Genomic DNA, 18,567 nt, shown 5'->3' on the forward strand with positions numbered 1-18,567 from the left:
GAGTCACTCCCCAGCCAGCAGAAGGAACAAAGAGCTGAGAGGCTCAGGAGGGAGCGAGCGAGACGGCCCAGGGACAGGCCCTTCCGGCTCCCACCCAGCCAACAGCTGTCCCTGCCAGTCCGGGCCACGTGGCCAGCCAGGCACGGCAGCTCCAAGGTCACACGCTGAGCCCCCCTCCTGCCGGGGAGCTGCTTCCTCAGAGGCCCCAGCCGAGGCCTGCTTCCTCCTCCAACCCTGTACCCTAGAGCCTGGGGAAAATGGTGGCTGGGAAGCATTGAGTCACAGGAAGGGGGAGAGTGACGGAGGCCAGACTGGCGGAGGCAAGGAGGCCCAGTTTAGCCAGGTGACCCAGGAGATCTGAGTGCCTGGCCTTGAATGGGGCTTCTGCCCCTCACCAGAGGCAGCTAAGCCTACCCCGAGGTGCCGAGGACTTGTGTACCCCAATACTGAGACTTTCTGTGGTGGGGTCTCCCCCCCCCCAAGCCTGCACAGAAAGGCCCCTCCAGGCGAGGAATAGAGAACATAGTGGTGGAGCCAAAGCCCCTCAATTTATACGGCAGAGATGGGGTGGGGATAGAAAAGGGGACAGAAATCTGGAGGGCTGAGACGGCTCAGCCTTACTTTATATTTACTTACTACCTGCTCTGTCAGTGGATTGTTAAAATTGGAACATTTTCCAGGCATGAAGGTGGTCATGCTGGTAGCACTGAAAAGGGCTTCAAGGTTTGTAAAAGCGCTTTGCACATATTGGAGTGTTTGATCCCAGGGAGGTGGATGCTCTTTTCTCCCCATTTCACAGATGAGGAAATGGAGGCTCACAGAGGCTACGTGACTGGCCCAGAGCCTCACAACTAGGATCTGAGGTTAAGATTCAGGCTGTGCCTTTGTGCCTTCCGCGTCTCCTCAGGGCCCCCTATTTAGAAGGTGCACATTCGGCGGTACCAGCTGGCCTGCGGGGGGCAGGATGGGTGCTGAGCCAGACCGGGGGCCGCCACGGAGAACTCGACCTCCTGGGGTTTTTAGGGAAGACAATACGGGCCCGAGGTGAGAGGTGAGAAAGGGAGGCTCATCCATTACCAGCAGCCGAGGCCCGGGCTCTTTCCCATGCGAAGGTTGTTACACAAAGATGAGAAAATGGATGAAATTCGAGAACTAGGGAACCAGAATAAAGGCTGGTCACAACTGGGAGGCTAAGAGGAGAGAGCCCAGCCTGGAGATGGGAGGTCCTGGGACCTCACTTCCTAGCTGGGTGACCCTGGACAAGTCACTTAAGCCTCACTGCCTGGCTAGTCTTATCTGTGTTTCTGCTCCAGAAATGGTACTTGGTACCAATTCCAAGCCAGAAGGGAAGGGCTAAAAAAAGAGAAAAAGGCTTCAACAAGTCCCTCCATGTCTTGGCAGGGCCAGCTGCCAAGGTGTTCAGACATGGGGAACGAATGCCAAGTCTGCGGGTGCCGCTGTAATGACAAGTTTATGACGTCACCAGCTAGAGTATGATTTCTCAGTGGAACGAGAGGTCACCGGGGGTGCAGTGGATGGACAACTGGCCTGGAGTCAGGAAGATCCAAGTTCCAATTCAGCCTCCCCACCCCCCCAGGTGTATGATCTTGGGCAAGTCGCTAAAGCTCCCAGCTTCCTCCTCTGTGTAATGGGGCCAACCACGGCAAAGCGCACGGCATGCTCTAGAAACATGGCTCTGTGGCCTGGCTGGGGCATAAAGAACGATCCCATCTCTGAGTCTCATGAGGTTATGGGGCTTTTTAGTGAGGATAAGCAAGCAGGCCTGGCACCCACACCTGGGAGGGATGAAGGTCCGGCCCCAGCAGCGCCTTCCTAGAGAGGTTGGCTCCTCCCAGACTCTCGGTCTGAAGGGATACCCAAAGGCCCTGTCCTTTGTCTTCTTTCTCCACCACCTGTGGGCACTCTTCTCTCCTCCTGTCAACCTCTCCAACTTTCCTTCAACTTTTCCCAGAGGCAGGACTTCCCCACTAGGTAGGCCCCCAGGCTTCTCCAAGAATGCCCATGGAGAGAGAAGGGCCGCAAAATGAACCTAGGAAACCGGTCAGAGCTGGTTGGTGAGGAGTGACCATCTCCTTGGGACAGATGGCCGGGCTGGCCAGCCTTGGGGCCTTCCATGGGCTGTCCCGGCCCCTCAACTGTTTCTTCACCACCAGAAAGGGCTGTTATGGGGCTCACATCACCAGGAACAGACGGCTATTGCTTTGTTAAGGTAAAGCACTGCCTGAACCCTGAAATACTAAGAATGGGCCGTCAGAACCTTGGGGTGCCTGCATCCTAAAATGGGGGGGGGGGGTCGGAGGACATCTGGAGTCTCTCAAGCAATGTTACCCGTAGAGCAATCCCAAAGCCTCATTTCTGGAAGAACTGTCAGGGGAGCCCTGGCACGCTTCTAAGCCTGGAGTCCCTTAGCTGGATATCGGAGATGGATTTCTGGTTATATTTTCCCCCACCTTTGGAGTCTGGATCTCCTGTCTCACCAAGAGCCCAAGGGGTGCAAACCCATGGCTCCTGTTTCCAGGTGTGTGCGCCCCTCCTGAGGCAGCCCGGAGGCCCCTGCTTGCCACATGATTGATTCCCCATCCTGGGGGCCACCATACAGTAACCCAATTGCTTTGGCCCTATGGCAGCACCACATGCCTGAACTCAAGCAATCTCCCAGCCTTGGCCTACCCAATCACAGGATCATGGGGGATCCCTAGGCCCCATGGAAAACATTTCCATGTGCTTTCCCATGACCCACAGCAGCCAAAGGAAGGGGAAGATAAGCCAGAACCAGAAGCTCCTGCCTCTTGTGCTCTGGCAAACAAGTCACCAAGGGCTTGGGTCAGAACCTCAGCCAGGCCACCTGGTCTGTAAGCAAGGAAGGGGAGGGCAGGAGTCAGATCGGTCCCTGGCAGGGTCGGCAGGGCAGTGAGTTGAGCATACACCCTTCTGCAGAAAGTTTCCATATGGGGCAACTCCCTCCATGAAACCTAAGTCAGGCCTTACCAAGGCCTTTGTCTTCTGTCATCCCGACACCCATCACATCTCACCCCTTGGGGAGGAGAATGGTAGCGCTTCTAAGGTCAGGCTACTTTTCTTCTGGCTTTATGCACAGCCAGACTGAACCCTGGACCCTTTCCGTAGCAATGTGCCCATTGGATAAAAGAGGGCCCAGTGGCACTGCCTAGAAGGCCCCTTCACCCAGTGTGTCCTCTGTGGACAGAGATCTCAGTGGAGTATGGTCTGGGACAGGGTCTACACATCTAGGCTGCTGGTGGTATTAGGATAAAGGCTACAGGCAAAATTTCACCTTTATGATCAAAATAGGTCCAACCCTGCTGGCTGATGTGTGTGAGGGAGCTGGGGGTGGGGTGGAGGGGATCTGTGAGCTACTGGGGTTGGGGGAAGAGAACAGGGGAGGCTACATGTGGGCAGTTCTATGAGAGGAGCTTCAAAAGTGTAGCCTGTGACAAGAGGGTGTACTGGCCATACCATGGGGCTCTGAGGCATCGCAAGTGGCAGGTCACACAGGAGAGGATTATGCCTCCTGTCCCAGCAGAGAGGAGGGGAGTTTCCCATCCCAATAGCTTTAGAAACCAATGAGAACACAAATTCTTCTCAAACAGTTTAATAGCAAATAAACAAAGGAAGGTACCACACTTGGCAGATACAAAATGACTTTTTGTCCGTGTGTCTGTGCAATTAAAACAGGTTTAAGTTCCCCATTGGGACAAAAGGAAAAACACACAAAGGAAGGAAATTTCCTTTTTAACACATACTCGCTTGTTCCAAACTTGTAACAACCTTTTCATCTTTAAACCCACTACACAAACTCTGCGACCAGGCCAGAAAAGCGACCAAGGCTCTTCTTGCTGCTGCTGCTTTTTTTGTTTTTTGTTTTTTTGTTTTTTTTGTTTTTAACGATTAAAGTAAAATCCATAATTTTCTACAGAGTACAACACAATTTCACACAAAAGAGACGGCTTCTTTTGCAAATCAAAACAGGGAAAAGAAAGGAAAAGCTTGAACAAGGTTAAGGGGAAAGCATCTCTACAACTGAATCACGACTTCGAGTTGATTGAACCCCATTGCTGCTGCAGAACAGACTGTACGTTTGGTCATAGTGGCAATTTTTTTCTCTTCACATTGTGAAATCACTTTACATTGTTTTCTAGTAGAAAAGGCAAAAAACTGTACAAAACCCCTAGTGTTTAAATACAACGTTTGTACCAATAAAAAACTCACACAGGTTTGTCTCCAAAATGGAAAGTTTCTTTTTTTTTTTTTCTTTTTAAATTATTCACAAAAAGCAGCTGGAAATCAGAAAGGCAGCTGCCGTTCCCAGGGTCTCAAATCCATGAAAACCACCACAGAACAACTAAAACAATCAGAGAGAGGAAAGGGAAGGAGAATAACGCCCAACGTTTGGCATTTTGGTTTTATCCACAGGTTTCCCCAGAGCTCCTTTTGGAATCAAAAGCAAAACAGATTGGCAAAACACAGACTCTCAAGATAAAGGTAGGGCTTGGGGTGGGGGTGGGTCTCACTCGGGCCTTTGGCCTACAAAGGCAGCTCTGTGCAGTCAGACTGTGGTGCTCACAGCAGTCAGATCAGGGGCTTCTGTCCTTTTCCCATGCCAAAAGCCCTTCTGGGAAATCCCACATCTCCCTTTACTACAAAAGGGCAGCTCTATCTATCCTAGATGCCAACCCCAGAACTGAAACACTGCAGGGACTTGCTCCATCATCACCTCCCCCTACAGGCCTTTCCAGCAGTGCCTAATACTTTCTTTGAGGCCTTTCAGTATCTCTCACCCTAGTCCTGGAGAATCAGGACACTGTATCTCCCATAGCCCCCAGAAGAGTTTGGTGTGTCTGGGTGCCCTCCTCAAGCTCACTCCCTTATATGATTTCCATCTTCTACCAACTGGTCACCCATCAATCCTTCTCTTTACCTTTATGTTTCCTTATGATCAGACCTCACTTCTCAGTAGTTCGACTTTTTACTGAAGTGGGGCTGTCCAATGAATTCCAGGAGATTGGGGAAAGTAGCGCCCACGAAGGGCAGGCAGAACAGCCATTGGTTCTTCCCCCAGAGGAAAGGAGATGACGTGGGGTTATGGGGGGGGTGAGGGGGGGAACCAGGGCAGTGCCCAGGGTCTGTAAACAGCAAGGAGACTGGTGTTGTGCTTGTCACCTAGGAAAAGAGCTGGTACTTGAGTGCCACCAGGGTTATAGGCTCTTTCCAAAAAAGGGTCAAGAAATCTAACCTTTCCTTGGAGGCTAAATGGGTTGGGTTAGGGATCTTTCAAAGGATCAGGAAGTCAGTGAAAGACACCAACTCCTAAGGAGGCCTTTGTGCAAGGAGATTTTCAAAGTCACATTGATGTGAGTATCCTATCCACAGCTACCTTCCAGGTGCCCATCTCTTCATCCCTTTCCATATCCTTAAGACTCCCACTATACTCAGATTTCTACCTGACCAATGTGTAATCAGCCTCCCAAAAGCTCCCTCTGAGGCCTAGAGGCCAAATCGGAAGACAGTCCAAGCGCACAGGCAAGCACTCTTACAGGCAACCGAGGAGAAATTTGCCTCATCAAAAATAAAAACAATCTAGGAAAAAAAAATCAACCCCACAACAATTTGAAACAGCTTCTTTGAAACCCTTTAAATCAGTCAGTTTTTGCACAAACTATAGAAAACAGAGAGGTGAAGGTGATATATACGAAGGTGTGAAGAAAACAGCAGGAAACATGCAAAACGTGGGTTTTCTGGGCATTATTTGAGTCAGAAAGGAAAACCAAAGCATCACATTTTGCTGAGGAGATTGTAGAAACAAGCATGGGAGTTAACGAAACAGGACACCAACGTGGATCCAGAGGTTCACCAAGGATGGAGGTGGAGAACCAGAAGGGAGGCCAAAGAAAGGTGCAGGAAGGCCAGAAGGCAGCCTGCCCTCAACACAGAAAAGGGAGTTCAAGTGTTTTCTGCAGTTAAGAACTTGAGAAAAAAAAAAAAATACATGCTGTCTCCTCAAGCCCCAGAAACTAGATCAGCAAAATGTGCTCAGGAGCCTCAAAGGTTTAGTGACGTCTTTTATTTCATTGTTTGCTTCAAAGTTTTGCTTTAAAACTAAGCACACAGAAAAACAAAGCCTAGAAACGGACTGGCTGTGTGTTCACAGAAATACAAACACCACACGGCATGTGCTAGTAGGGCTGCTCTGAAGACAATTACAAAGAATTGGAATCACAAAATCAAGTGGTTATCTTATGAAGTTCTAGAAAAATAGATTTTTTTATATTCAAATGCAAGTTTAAATATTTCCCCTTCAGCAGTCGTTCTAGCAAAACCAATTTGGCAGCACAAAAAAATTTAAAGAAAAACAAAGAAAGAAACAAACATAATAAAAAATACACATCAGCATCAAAGGTCAACACAAGGTCAAAGGTGAGAGTTCAAGCATCAGAGAAGCTGAAGAGACAAGGATTTGGACGATGTACTTGACGCCACATCGACATGCTTTAGGCACAACGATGAACAAACGGCAGGAATCTAGAAAAAAACAAACCAGAAAGAGGGAGACCCACTGAGTTACACAGAGCAATACGTCCAAACAAAGAGAGAGAAAACAGGGACACTGTGTAGAGCCCTGAAACAAGGAGGCCTTCTGGGGGAGGCGAGTGACAGGGAACTTTTGCACATGCTAACGATGGACACAGGGGAAAGTCAAAGTACATGGAGGACACCAAGAAGACATCAGACTGCCAGGGGCAAAACAGAAACCAAGGCCTGGATTTCCTCGGACTCTCTCAGCAGACCCAGCAGGCCCAGTGCATGAGTCAGATCACCTGCATTCCCATTCCCACTCCCACCCCCACCCCCGACCCCAGCCCCTGCCAAGGACAGCTTCATCTGCCCTCCAGAAAAAGCAGAAGATGCTCTGGCGAGAAGCACTCTGACATCTGGATGCTGTGGATGCTCAAGCCTCTTTCCAAAGTGCTCCATGTGGGAAATCCAAACTCTGTTTCCCTTTGGGCCTGGCTCAGTCTTAGGGAAATTGGAGGTCTGGCTGCTTCCAAGACAAACTGACTCCATGATGTGACTGAGAAACGCATTACAGCAGACGACACAATGGGAGTGACAACCCCACAGCGAGAAAGGACCACTTAAGACTCGACTGCAAGCTGGTGCTCAGCCCTGGGCCAAGCCCTTCCCACATGAAGCAGCTTTCCGTAAAGTCCATTTCTGACCCGAGGAGAGAGCTATGCTCCGGGGTAGCAGCTGCTGCCACCTGCCTGGGGGACAGCTCGGGGAGCTATGCGCATCACCCTCCAGCTGCCTCCCACCCTGGCCTCCCCTCTCTACAGGCCTGGGACTGGACATAGATAGCTCCCAGTAGCGAGGGGGATTCTCATCCACTTTAGGGTGTCTCAAACCACTCCAGACCCAGAGAAAGGCTGGCCCCATTAGGCTGGGTGCTGGTAAAACACTGGGGAAGAAGGGCAGATGAGCCCTTATGGCCAGAAGGCTTTGGAATTGCAGGATGGTGGCAAAGATAGGAGCAGAGAGGGGGAAGCTAGTGATAAGAGGGGTGCTCTGTGGGGCACAGGTCTCTCCTCTGACAGGTCACAGCCTCAATCATCTCCCCCTCTGGTGGGCTGGTCAGGCTGCAAATGGGCCACCAAAAGTCAGTAGTTTCAATAATACACAGCATCCTGTGTGTGTAAAACAATCACATTCTGGATTCTACAAAATCCTGGCCTTTTCCAGAGATATAATTTAGTTAATAAATATTCTCCACCCTGGAGCTGTATAAAACTTCTATAAAAATAGAAATGACATTCTCGGTTCCAGCAGGTAGGGATTCAGAACAGTGCCTCCCAACCTCGCATTTTTTCTCTTTTTATTTTTATTTTTTGCTTTATTAAAAAAAAAAAATCCCACCATGAACCTGGAAGCCTTTGGAATAGTTTTCTTCTCTGAAAACCAGGACACATTTCTCCCAGTGCACAGAATTCAAGTTTACATGGTTCAGCCTAAGAGGTGTACAGGACATGCTTCTCTAGAGGACACAGATCCACAGTATCACTTTGAGAAGGCAGCAGGTATTCGCCCATTAATGGAATATACACCCACTATCAGGAAACCAGCAAGACTGAATTCTCGCCAGCCACCACAACAGTCGGCATGGACCAGAGAAGGCCCCCATCTGACTTGACAGGAAATGTGGCTCTTCCTGCTGACAGTGGATGCTGTGGTTCAGGGCTAGGACTTCTGAAGTTTAAGAATCCAGGGGCCTCAGTCCCAGGAGCAGCTGGCCAATATTCGCCCCGCACGGTAAGGGAAGTGCTTCTGCCGGGGCGTGCATTCTGAAGAGCCTTTCCTTCCTCAGGCTTAGCTTACCACACCACCTCGTGGAGAAGAGGCCAGGCCCAGGGAGGGAATGAGATGGGGAGAGAGGCAGCTTAGATGCTAACTTTAACGGGGTCAGCACAAAAGACATGAAATGGACAAGATAAAAATTGAGGTAAATGAAATGAATACTAGGTCGAGTGTGTAAACGTTCTGCCACCAGTGAAGGTGGGTGTTGGTGGTTCAAGCAAGGACCCACAGCGGCTACTCAGAAACAACCCAAGATCTGGGCCTGGCTGCCGCCAACACTCATGGAAATACTATGGAAAATCTGACCCTGTGTGAATGCAGACTTCTCATTTTTCTTAAATACTGAGCAGCAGCCCTGGCCAGAAGCAAGACACTGGGCTAGAGAGACCAGCTACCTGCTCTGGTGCACTGGGAAGAGGCCATCAAACAATCGAGACCATCAATTTATCTGGCTAGGTTAGAGAAGCTGCTTCCGGTCACCCTTTCAGCTAGAAATTGGCCTCAGAGAACACTTAAGAAAGGAGATTGTCTTTTTTAGAAAATTCAATGGTCAGAATTATTAAAATATTAGGCAACTGGCCCACTTTAGACTAGCCCCGCCTCAGGGAGACTTGTGTAAAATGGGCCACGGACACTTCTTAGTGTGTTAGAAAGGAGGGACTACAGAACGGCTGCTTGCTGAGTCTGCTCCTAGGCAGCGAGGGCACTAGGCATCCACATCTACTTCCATGCATCCGACTGCTATGAAAGCTGACGACCGATGGCTGCTTCTCTTGAGCATTATGTTTAGCTGATTTAGGAGGTGCTTTATTCCCAGAATCCCGCTAGCATCTTTTTCAGAGGGGCAAAAACCAAGGACAGGCATCCTAAATATAGCTGGCAAGAAGGGTGAACACCTCTCTGAAGTTGTTGTTGTTGTTGTTGATGTTGTTTGCTCTAAGCAGCTGAAAAATATTCATCCTGAAGACAGCCAAGTGAGAAGAGCTCTGCGAGCCTTGCTCCGAAAGGCCATTTGGTGTCGTGTCAGTTCCATGACCCCGTCCTCCAAAGTCAGTGCTATTTCCCCTGCCTGACTCTCCAGCCTCGTCCCCAGGGCAATCTGTTTCTTGCTCTCTTTGCCTCCCTCCCATCCTCCCTCCCACCCAAGGCCGTCTGGGGTTGGTCCTTCTCAACACACACTGTTTTACAAACACAGCAAACTTTAAATAAAGAAAAAAAAAAAATCTCCGCGATATGGCACCTAAACTCCAAAGGAAAACACTGGAAACCAAACAAAGCACAAACTCGTCCTCCACACGAAGCCGGACTCCCACAGGAGGCAGTAGCCGAGTCTTCAGGGCAAGAGGTGCCAGCGAGAGTGGCGGGGGCAGGGTCCAGGGCTGCCAGCACACAGCCTTTGGGCTTCGAATCACTAAGGGCGGGCACTTGCTCCTTCCTTCCCCCACTTACCAGAAGACCCTCTCACTCCAGTCCCAGAGGGGAGAATGCTCAGTAGGGCTTGCTGTCATTCTTCGAACGTTTGAGCTGCACTTTCAGCCGTTTCATGCCAATCTGAAAGCCGTTCATTGATTGGATGGCAGCCTGCGCTGAAACAGGATTGTCATAGCTTACAAACCCTGCGGACGAGACAACAAACCACCGTGAGGGGGTGGAGAGGAGGCAGCCAAGTTCTGACCCCGACAGCCCCACCTCCAGGTCACCCCACGTGCCGTTTCAAGGTCTGCAACTTGAGAAGCTGCTGCTCGGACCTGGGGAAGGACGGCTCACTGCACAAAACGGCCCCTTACTAAATCCCTCCCCTACCTCGCACCAAGGCCAGAAACAGAAGCCAACATACCAAAACACTTGCTCAGGTTTGTCTGCTTGTCGATGAAAACCTTGGCAGAAACGACATTCCCAAAAGGCATGAACATCTGCAGCAGGTCCTGGTCTCCAAACTCCTGGGGCAGGTGGTAGATGAACAGGTTGGCTCCCTCTGGACCTTCAAAACACCCACTGATTAAGCAGCCGGCAGAGCTGGAGTGAAGCTCGTTTCGCTCCTCCCCTCCACTGTCCACTCACCGCCTGAGGCGGCAGGGTCTCTGTCTCTCTCCCAGCCCATTACTTCCTCTGTGCTGAAAACTAATGGCTCAGACCCTGCTCCACCAGAAGGGCACATCAAGGCAGTTGTCTGGTAGAGCCACAGTGGGTCATCCAAAGGGGCACTCTTGACTGCTTGGCCAAGGAACAACAGACTCTTGGCACTTGGGGCTTTAGGACATTGGGGAGGGAGAGTGTAGACACTGCATTGATGGGAATAGAGACCCAGAGACCAGGCCTTCTTTTTTGGTCTATTTCATACTTTTGTCTATTAATGAGATGAATCATGATCTCTTTTGGGAGACATATATACTGGAGTAGCCAAGCAGCAAACCTAGCTGAAGCTGCATTGAACTAGGAATTGTGGTTTGGGACCATCGAGCCACTTGGGGGAAAAGTATGCTTCAGAAAGTACTGTAGGAGAGCTTTGGGAAGAATCAGCACTAACACTAGCAGATTTTTTTTCTCCAATGCATGGTATACTAGGGGGTGTCTAAAAATACTTGCAAGTGACTGATAGGAAAGAAGGGTCTAAAAAGGGGATGGAAAGAATTTAGGGAAGAAAAACAAAACAAAACAAAACTATGTTTATTTCATAATTTTGTCCCAAGGATGGCTCTTTCCTCAAGGAGGAAAAGGAATACTCTTCCTTCAGCTCCAGAAATCAGGCTAGAACCATAAGTACAACAGTGATATATATATATATATATATATATATATAAATAAAATATAACGGGCTCAAACAGAACCCTAGGATCTCTTGAGAGATGGCCTGGGAATCTAACAGAAAATTGTTTCCATAAGAGAATGTACTACAGATTTTAAGTGAGTTACAAGTGAACTTTGGGAAGCTAACCTGCTTATTAATGTAAGTGGGTACCGCCTATACAGCAGGAAAACTTGGCAAACCAGCGTCGAGTGCTGTCCTAATTGGTACTGTTCCGGGGGTGTGGAGGCCGGCAGCTGTCATAACCATACTGTTCAAGAACAATGTGAACACTAAACATGGGAACAAGTCCCTGTTCTGCAGGCAACATCTGAGTTACAACTGGCTTAGAAGGGGCTTCTTAATAAACTCAATAAAGCTGATGTAGAAGCTCAGTTTCCTTTTTTCATTAATCCTTCCTCAAATCCTTGAATACTCCTATACTCTCTTCCTAACTCATCACATATTGGGAAATTGAATTCATTTTGAAAAATTGAAATCTGGAAGAGAACACCTGCAAGTTGCAGTTAAGAGTTAAGAGATCACACCCTACACCAAGATAAATTCAGAATGGGTGAATGACTTGAATATAAAGGAAAAAACTATAATTAGTGAGCACAGAATAGTATACTTGTCAGATCTCTGAGAAAGGAAAGATTTTAAAACCAAGCAAGACTTAGAAAAAAAATTACAAAATCTAAAACTAAACAATTTTTTTTTTTTTTTAAAACCCTTACCTTCCGTCTTGGAGTCAATACTGTGTATTGGCTCCAAGGCAGAAGAGTGGTAAGGGTAGGCAATGGGGGTCAAGTGACTTGCCCAGGGTCACACAGCTGGGAAGTGTCTGAGGCCAGATTTGAACCTAGGAACTCCCGTCTCTAGGCCTGGCTCTCAATCCACTGAGCTACCCAGCTGCCCTAAACAATTTTGATTACATTAAAAACCAAAAAGTTTTTGTACAAACAAAACCAATGCTGCCAAAATCAGAAGGGAAGCAACTAATTGGGAAAAAAATCTTTATAACAAAAAACTCAAAGACAAAAGTCTAATTACTCAAATTTATAAGGAGCTAAATCAAACCATTCCCCATTTGATAAATGGGCAAGGGACATGAATAGGCAACTTTCAGATAAAGAAATCAAAACTATCAACAAACACATGAAAAATTGTTCCAAATTTTTTATATTTAGAGAAATGCAAATCAAAACAACTCTGCAGTACCATCTCACACCTTGCAGATTAGCTAACATGACATCAAAGAAAGTGGTGAATGTTGAGGGGATGTGGCAAAATTGGGATATTAATGCATTGCTGGTGGAGTTGTGAATTGGTCCAACCATTCTGGATGGCAATTTGGAACTATGCCCAAAGGGTACTAAAAGACTATCTGCCTTTTGATCCAGCCATAGCACTGCTTGGTTTATGCCCCAAAGAGATAATAAGGAAAAAGACTTGTACAAAAATATTTATAGCCACACTCTTCGTGGTGGCAAAAAATTGGAAAATGAGGGAATCTCCTTGAATTTGGGAATGGCTGAACAAATTGTGGTATCTGCTGGTGATGGAATACTATTGTGCTCAAAGGAATAATGAAACGGAGGAATTCCATGTGAACTGGAATGAACTCCAGGAACTGATGCAGAGTGAAAGGAGAAGATCCAGGAGACATTGTACACAGAGACTGATACACTGTGGTACAATCAAACATAATGGACTTCTCTACTAGCAGCAACAAGGATCCAGAGCAAGGCTGAGGGACTTATGAGAAAATTAGTCACATTCAGAAGAACTGTGGGAGAAGAAACACAGAAGAAAATCAACTGCTTGATCACAAGGCCTGATGGGAATATTATTGGGAATGTAGACACTGAATGATAACTCTAGTCCAACTATCAATAATATGGAATTAGGTCTTAATCAATGATACATGTAAAACCCAGTGGAATTGTGCGTTGGCTACGGGGTGATTGGGTGGGGAGGGGTTGGGGAGAGGGAAAGAACATGAAATATGTAACTGTGGGAAAATATTCAAATTTTAAATTTAAATTAAAAAAAAAAAGTGAAAGAGAAATGCCCAAATATAAAGAACATTGCAGAAAGAACTTTCTACTAAGTGTAGATTTCTAAGACCTACATCTGGTTTTAGATAAGGTCACAAAATGTGTCTGTTTCTTTATCTGAGAAAAAGGAGCTCACATCAGGAGAATCAAAGTTAAAGATCAAAACGCTGGAAAGAGAAATTCAGATTTGCTGAAAAGCAAGAACACACTGCTCAAGCAGATTACTGTCACCCCTGAAAACTAAGTAGGAGCTGGCTTATTGCTAGCTACATCAGCGAAGTAAGTCTACACACAGCCTGAGATGCCATGACAAAGCTGTAGCTGAACCACCACCATGACTGTGATATCTCACTGAGTATGGAGGTAACCGTGGATTCTTGAAAGGTGTGTCAGCTAAATGTAAATTTCCAGAGGCCCAACCAAGCTTTAATTTAATTTTAGTGATAGACCATGTCTATTATCTCAGGACTAGCCAAGCTTATGGCCATAGAGAACCATCATAAGAAAAGTGAACAATAGGTGATGAATCTTTCTAACAAAGCATCCCTCCAAGGAGGTATGGAATAGCAGTCTTTATCAGGAGAAGGAAACTTCATGCCAATGAAATCCCCAACCTCTGAAATATGATTCCAATGCCAGGTTCTGGACACTCTTGATCTGCTGTCTCCCTCATCCCTCATTCTCATCCTTAAAGTCTAGTTTCAAGCTTACCTTCCTTCTGACTTCCTGCAGCACCAATACTCTGTTGTGTCAACAGGTTCTGGTTGTAGAGAGTAGGGAGGGCAGCAGCAGCATACTGCTGGATCCCAGAGTAGGCCTGCGTGAGCGCCTCCATCGTGCTTCCAGTGCCATTAGAGAGACCACCACTACCCAGACCACCATTTAAGGCAGCCATCCCTGTGTGGGCAAAACAGTGTTGGGTAGAAAGCATTCACCTGGTTTCCCAAGAACAGCATTCATCAAACTCTTCTCCTTCTTTGAAAGAGAATAAGTTATAAAATGTATTCCCCCTTCAAAGATTAACTCCCCTGATGCCAGGAATATGCTGCTAAATGTTTAACAACTTTTCGTGTGTGTGTGTGTGTGTGTGTGTGTGTGTGTGTGTGTGTGTGTGTGTGTGTGTGTGTGTGTGTGTGTGTGTACACACAGAAAATCACTTTTATATTTACTCTGCATTATTGTTATTTCCTTCATTACTTTTCCTAATTTTTAAGCCAAGCCCTGATTTGGAAAACCAGCAGATTTTTGAGGTGAAAATTCTCACCCTGAACATTTGAAGGAGCTAGCTTCAGTCTATTCCTGTGTTTGTCTCTCTTACCTGCTAAGGAGCCAACGTTGAGGCCAGCAGTTGCTCCAGCCAGTGTTTGCAGGGCTCCAAGGGAAGCCATTGGATTAACAGAGTTGCTGCTACTGGAGCTTGGTGAGGACCCTGCTATTAAAAATGAAAGACTTAAAAACAGACCATTTCTTGTCCACCACAACAGCCATAGTAAGATAGTACTGTTTATAAAGGGAATTCCAATTACAAATTTTTGTCATCTTTCTTGCAGTAGCTTAAAAAAAAAAAAAAAAAAAAGGAGGAAACACAAAACGGATCTCAAGTCAGGAAAGTCTAAAAAAACCTTATTATCCTACCTTTAAAAATGGATTTTGAACAAATTACAACTCTAAGGTTTCATCTATCCTATATTCAGAATGGAAAAGAGAACAACAGACAAAAAGAGCAAATGTCAAAGAGGATGTGGGATGACGAGCACACTAATGCATGCACTGCTGGTGAAAACTGTGCCTTGGACCAACTGTTCTAGAAAACAATTTGCAAGTATACTAAAAAAGTCTAAAATCCACATCCTTTGAATAGTAATGGAACTATGGGACATATATTTCAAAGAGAGTAAATATTGTAAGAAGTGTCCCTTATAGAGTCACTCTTGGAGAACAGCTAAACAAATCATGGCATATGAACACAATGAAAAAAGAGTATACCAGGAAGAAACAACAAATAAGGTCTCAGAGAAATGTAGCAAAAAGTGACACATAATAAAGGAAAAAACCTGCATAGTGACCACTACAATTTAAAGGAAAACCACACTGGAAAACATTGGAGCCTGATTAATTCAATGACCAATTTGATGCCTTGCTCTCAACTTGAAAAAAAAAAAGGTGATAAAATGAAGCGTATGTACATTGTCAGGCCTAGCCAATGAGATGATGTTTGGCTTAACTGTATTTCTTGGCTGTGGGGATAAATAATAGTTGGTTAGAGGGGAAGTATGTGAACATTTAAGTCATGTCAATGTGAAAGAGAAAGAAGGGAATCATTAGAATATTCAAAAATAAAGACTGGGCACAGATCATATTTCCATAATGAGTTATCTCCCTCATTTTCAAATGCTGAGTTAGAAAGGAACCTAGATGGGGGCAAATAGCTGGCTCAGTTGAGGGCAAGGTCTGGAGACTTTAGGAGGTTTCCTAGGTTCAAATCAGAATCCAGACACTTCCTAGTTGGGCAAATCACTTAATCACATTGCCTATCCCTTATTGCTCTTTTGAGAAAAAGGAAAGAAGAAAGAAAGGAGGAAGGAACCTAGAAACAATAAACCCCTCATTTGACAGATAAGACAACTGCAGCCCAGAAAAGTCAAATACATAGCCCAAATTAACCTGGTAAGTCAGTGGCTAAGCCAGGATCAGAGCTTCAAAAAGTAATGGCCTTTGAGGTCCAAATAGTCACTCCTTACCTGAACTGGTGAGGACACTGAGAGGACTGCTGGATGTTGTGAGAGCATTGGTGCCACTAGGTGTGTTCTGTGCTGCGCTAGCAGCAGCAGCTAATGCAGCCAGATTCTGTAACTGCATTGCATTTAATCCTGCAAAATGGAAAAAAAACAAAAAACAAAAAACAGTTCAGCCAAGTCCTCTCCTATCAATGTGAATAACGACAGCAAAACTGTCCAGCAAAATATCAGATTCACCATAACAATTCCAAAGGTCTGAGCTATGCTAAATATCTGAAGAAGCATTTTTCTGTTTCCTCCTTCTACCATATTTTGAATCCAACAATACATAATCATATGCATATGACGTAGCTGTAGGAGAAGGAAATTAGGAGCCAAAAAGGAGGCCTGATCATTGTTTGCAGGTAGCTTAGGATCACCTATGAAGCACAAAGGGCCTGAAAGAAACTGAAAAACTGAACTGAAACTGAAAGAAATTCTTAAAAAATTTTCTGTTCTTTGGATAAAGAAATATCAACAGAAAATGTAAGAAAACTAGATGTAGAAAGCTAATTGAAAATAACGAAACTCTGTGAGACTATGGACAGCATATACAACGGATTGTTAAAAACAGAAAAGAATCATGGACAGATGAACAAAAAGAAAACATTTTAAAATCAAAATTTATTTTTTAATCAGTCAAAAATTCTCTTTCTCTTCTACTTTCTTCTTTGAGAAAGAAAAATAAAATCCATTTCAATCAAGTAAAAGATACTTTCACACTTGCCATATCCAAAAAAAAAAAAAAAAATTTCCTTCAGTCCTCTGAGTCCTTCACCTCTATCAGGAGATGGGTAGCATGGAACTGATCCTCCAGAATCACATTTGATTTAAGGTGGTCAGAAGTCCCAAGTCTTTCAAAATGAATACTGTATTGGGGGCAGCTGGGTAGCTCAGTGGATTGAGAGCCAGGCCTAGAGATGGGAGATCCTAGATTCAAATCTGGCCTCAGACCCTTCCTAGCTGTGTGTCCCCTGAGTAGTCATTTAACCTCCGTTGCCTATCTCTTACCACTCTTCTGCCTTGAAACAAATACATAGTATTATTTTTAAGGCTGAAGGCAAGGGTTTAAAAAAAATGAATACAGTGTTGTTGCTATCACATAAATGATTCCCTTGGTTCTGTCCACTTCTCTCTGTTCAAGTTTATACAAGTCTTTCCAGGTTTTCCTTAAATTGTCCCTTTCATTTCTTAAAGCACAACAGCATTTCAGCATGTTTATATACTGTAACTTGTTCAAGTGATTACTCAATTGATGAGCATCCCTCAGGTTCTAATTCTTTGCTGATGTAAAAAGAACTGCTATAAATATTTTTCTTTTGCTTAGGGCTAGTCCTGATCTCTCCAAATTGCACACCTTTTTATCCCCAACCTCTTCCCTCGTTTCCCTATTGAATAAAATGTACCCCTGTGTGCAGTTCAGATGAGAGTTGAGGCTCAGGTGTCATTTACTCCCTTACCATCATTTCTTTTTTTCATATAGATGTTTGACTTGCACATCTCAATTAAGTGAAATAATTTTCCATACTCTGCCCCCACCCCCGTATTCTGCTTCACCTCCCTTTCTGTTCTTTTAAGATCATCAAGTCATCATAGTATTATTCCCAAGCCTTCTGTGCAACTGGACTCCTATGACTCCTGATAATAAGCTTCTAAGGGGACATGTATATCATCTCCCCATATTAGAATGGAAGTAACTTACTCTTGTCCCTTATGATTATTCATGTTATAATTTTTCTTATATTTCTCCTAACATGATTAAATATCAAAAGCTCTGTTCTTTTCTTCAGGAAAGCTTAGAAGTCCTCTTTATAGCACCTACTTCAAAGGGTGGTTGTGAGGATCAAATAATATATCTGAAAAGCACTTAGTACAGCACCAGGCACATAGTAAGTACTATATAAAAATACTTATTCCCTTCTTCCTTCCCCTCCCTGATTGCCTTTAAGATCTATTTTTCTCCCTTTAGGATTATATTCATTTTTGTTCTTTAAGTTATTGCTTGCTCTAAGGCCATAGCATTGGCTTCTAAAATATCATTATTCTAAGTGGTGGGTGCTAAATTGTATGTGATCCTGTGGCTTTTTGGTATTTGAATCTTTTTTTTCGGGATGCTAGCAGTATTTTTTCTTTAAACAAAAGTTCTTAATTTTAGCAATAATATTGCAAGGAGTCTTCATTTTGGGATTTCTTTCAGTAGGTTACTGGTGGATTAAATTTCCACTTTGCCCTGAGCTTCTTAACATTTCTAGTTTCATTCAGTCCTTAAGTTTTTATTTGGCCCATTTTAATTCTTCAGGGAATTATTCCCTTTATAATTCCTTCCATCCCCCATCGATCTTATTCCTTTGATAAGTTTTTCAAATTTTTTCTGTCTCTTTCAGAATTCCATTTGTATTTGTATCCAAGCTGTGTTTTTCTTTGAGGATATGCTTTATAGATGTTTTGGAGTCATTTTCTTCTGGATTCTGTCAAGTGTTCTGTCACCACAAAAGATTTTAATGTTCAGATTCTCTTGTTTGCTCATTTTTCCAGCCCACTCCTTCATCCTCCTTGA

At 45.2% G+C, this 18,567-nt stretch overlaps 1 protein-coding gene across 1 annotated transcript in view; it reads right to left on the reverse strand.

Annotated features, from left to right (window-relative positions):
* Positions 1-3,655: 3,655 nt before the first annotated feature.
* Positions 3,656-18,567, reverse strand: part of CELF1 (CUGBP Elav-like family member 1) — a 50,073-nt gene continuing 35,161 nt past the window's right edge. Inside the window, exons 9-14 of the mRNA XM_044680941.1 lie at positions 15,975-16,103; positions 14,552-14,662; positions 13,945-14,130; positions 10,226-10,369; positions 9,838-10,004; positions 3,656-6,558 (exon numbers count right to left, since the gene is read on the reverse strand). Of these exons, the coding sequence (XP_044536876.1) occupies positions 9,877-10,004; positions 10,226-10,369; positions 13,945-14,130; positions 14,552-14,662; positions 15,975-16,103 (698 nt within the window). The 3' untranslated portion in view covers positions 3,656-6,558; positions 9,838-9,876. The remainder of the gene's footprint in view (positions 6,559-9,837; positions 10,005-10,225; positions 10,370-13,944; positions 14,131-14,551; positions 14,663-15,974; positions 16,104-18,567) is intronic.

Source organism: Gracilinanus agilis, chromosome 6 (genome assembly GCF_016433145.1).
Source record: "Gracilinanus agilis isolate LMUSP501 chromosome 6, AgileGrace, whole genome shotgun sequence".
In the NCBI taxonomy this organism is placed as follows: domain Eukaryota; kingdom Metazoa; phylum Chordata; class Mammalia; order Didelphimorphia; family Didelphidae; genus Gracilinanus; species Gracilinanus agilis.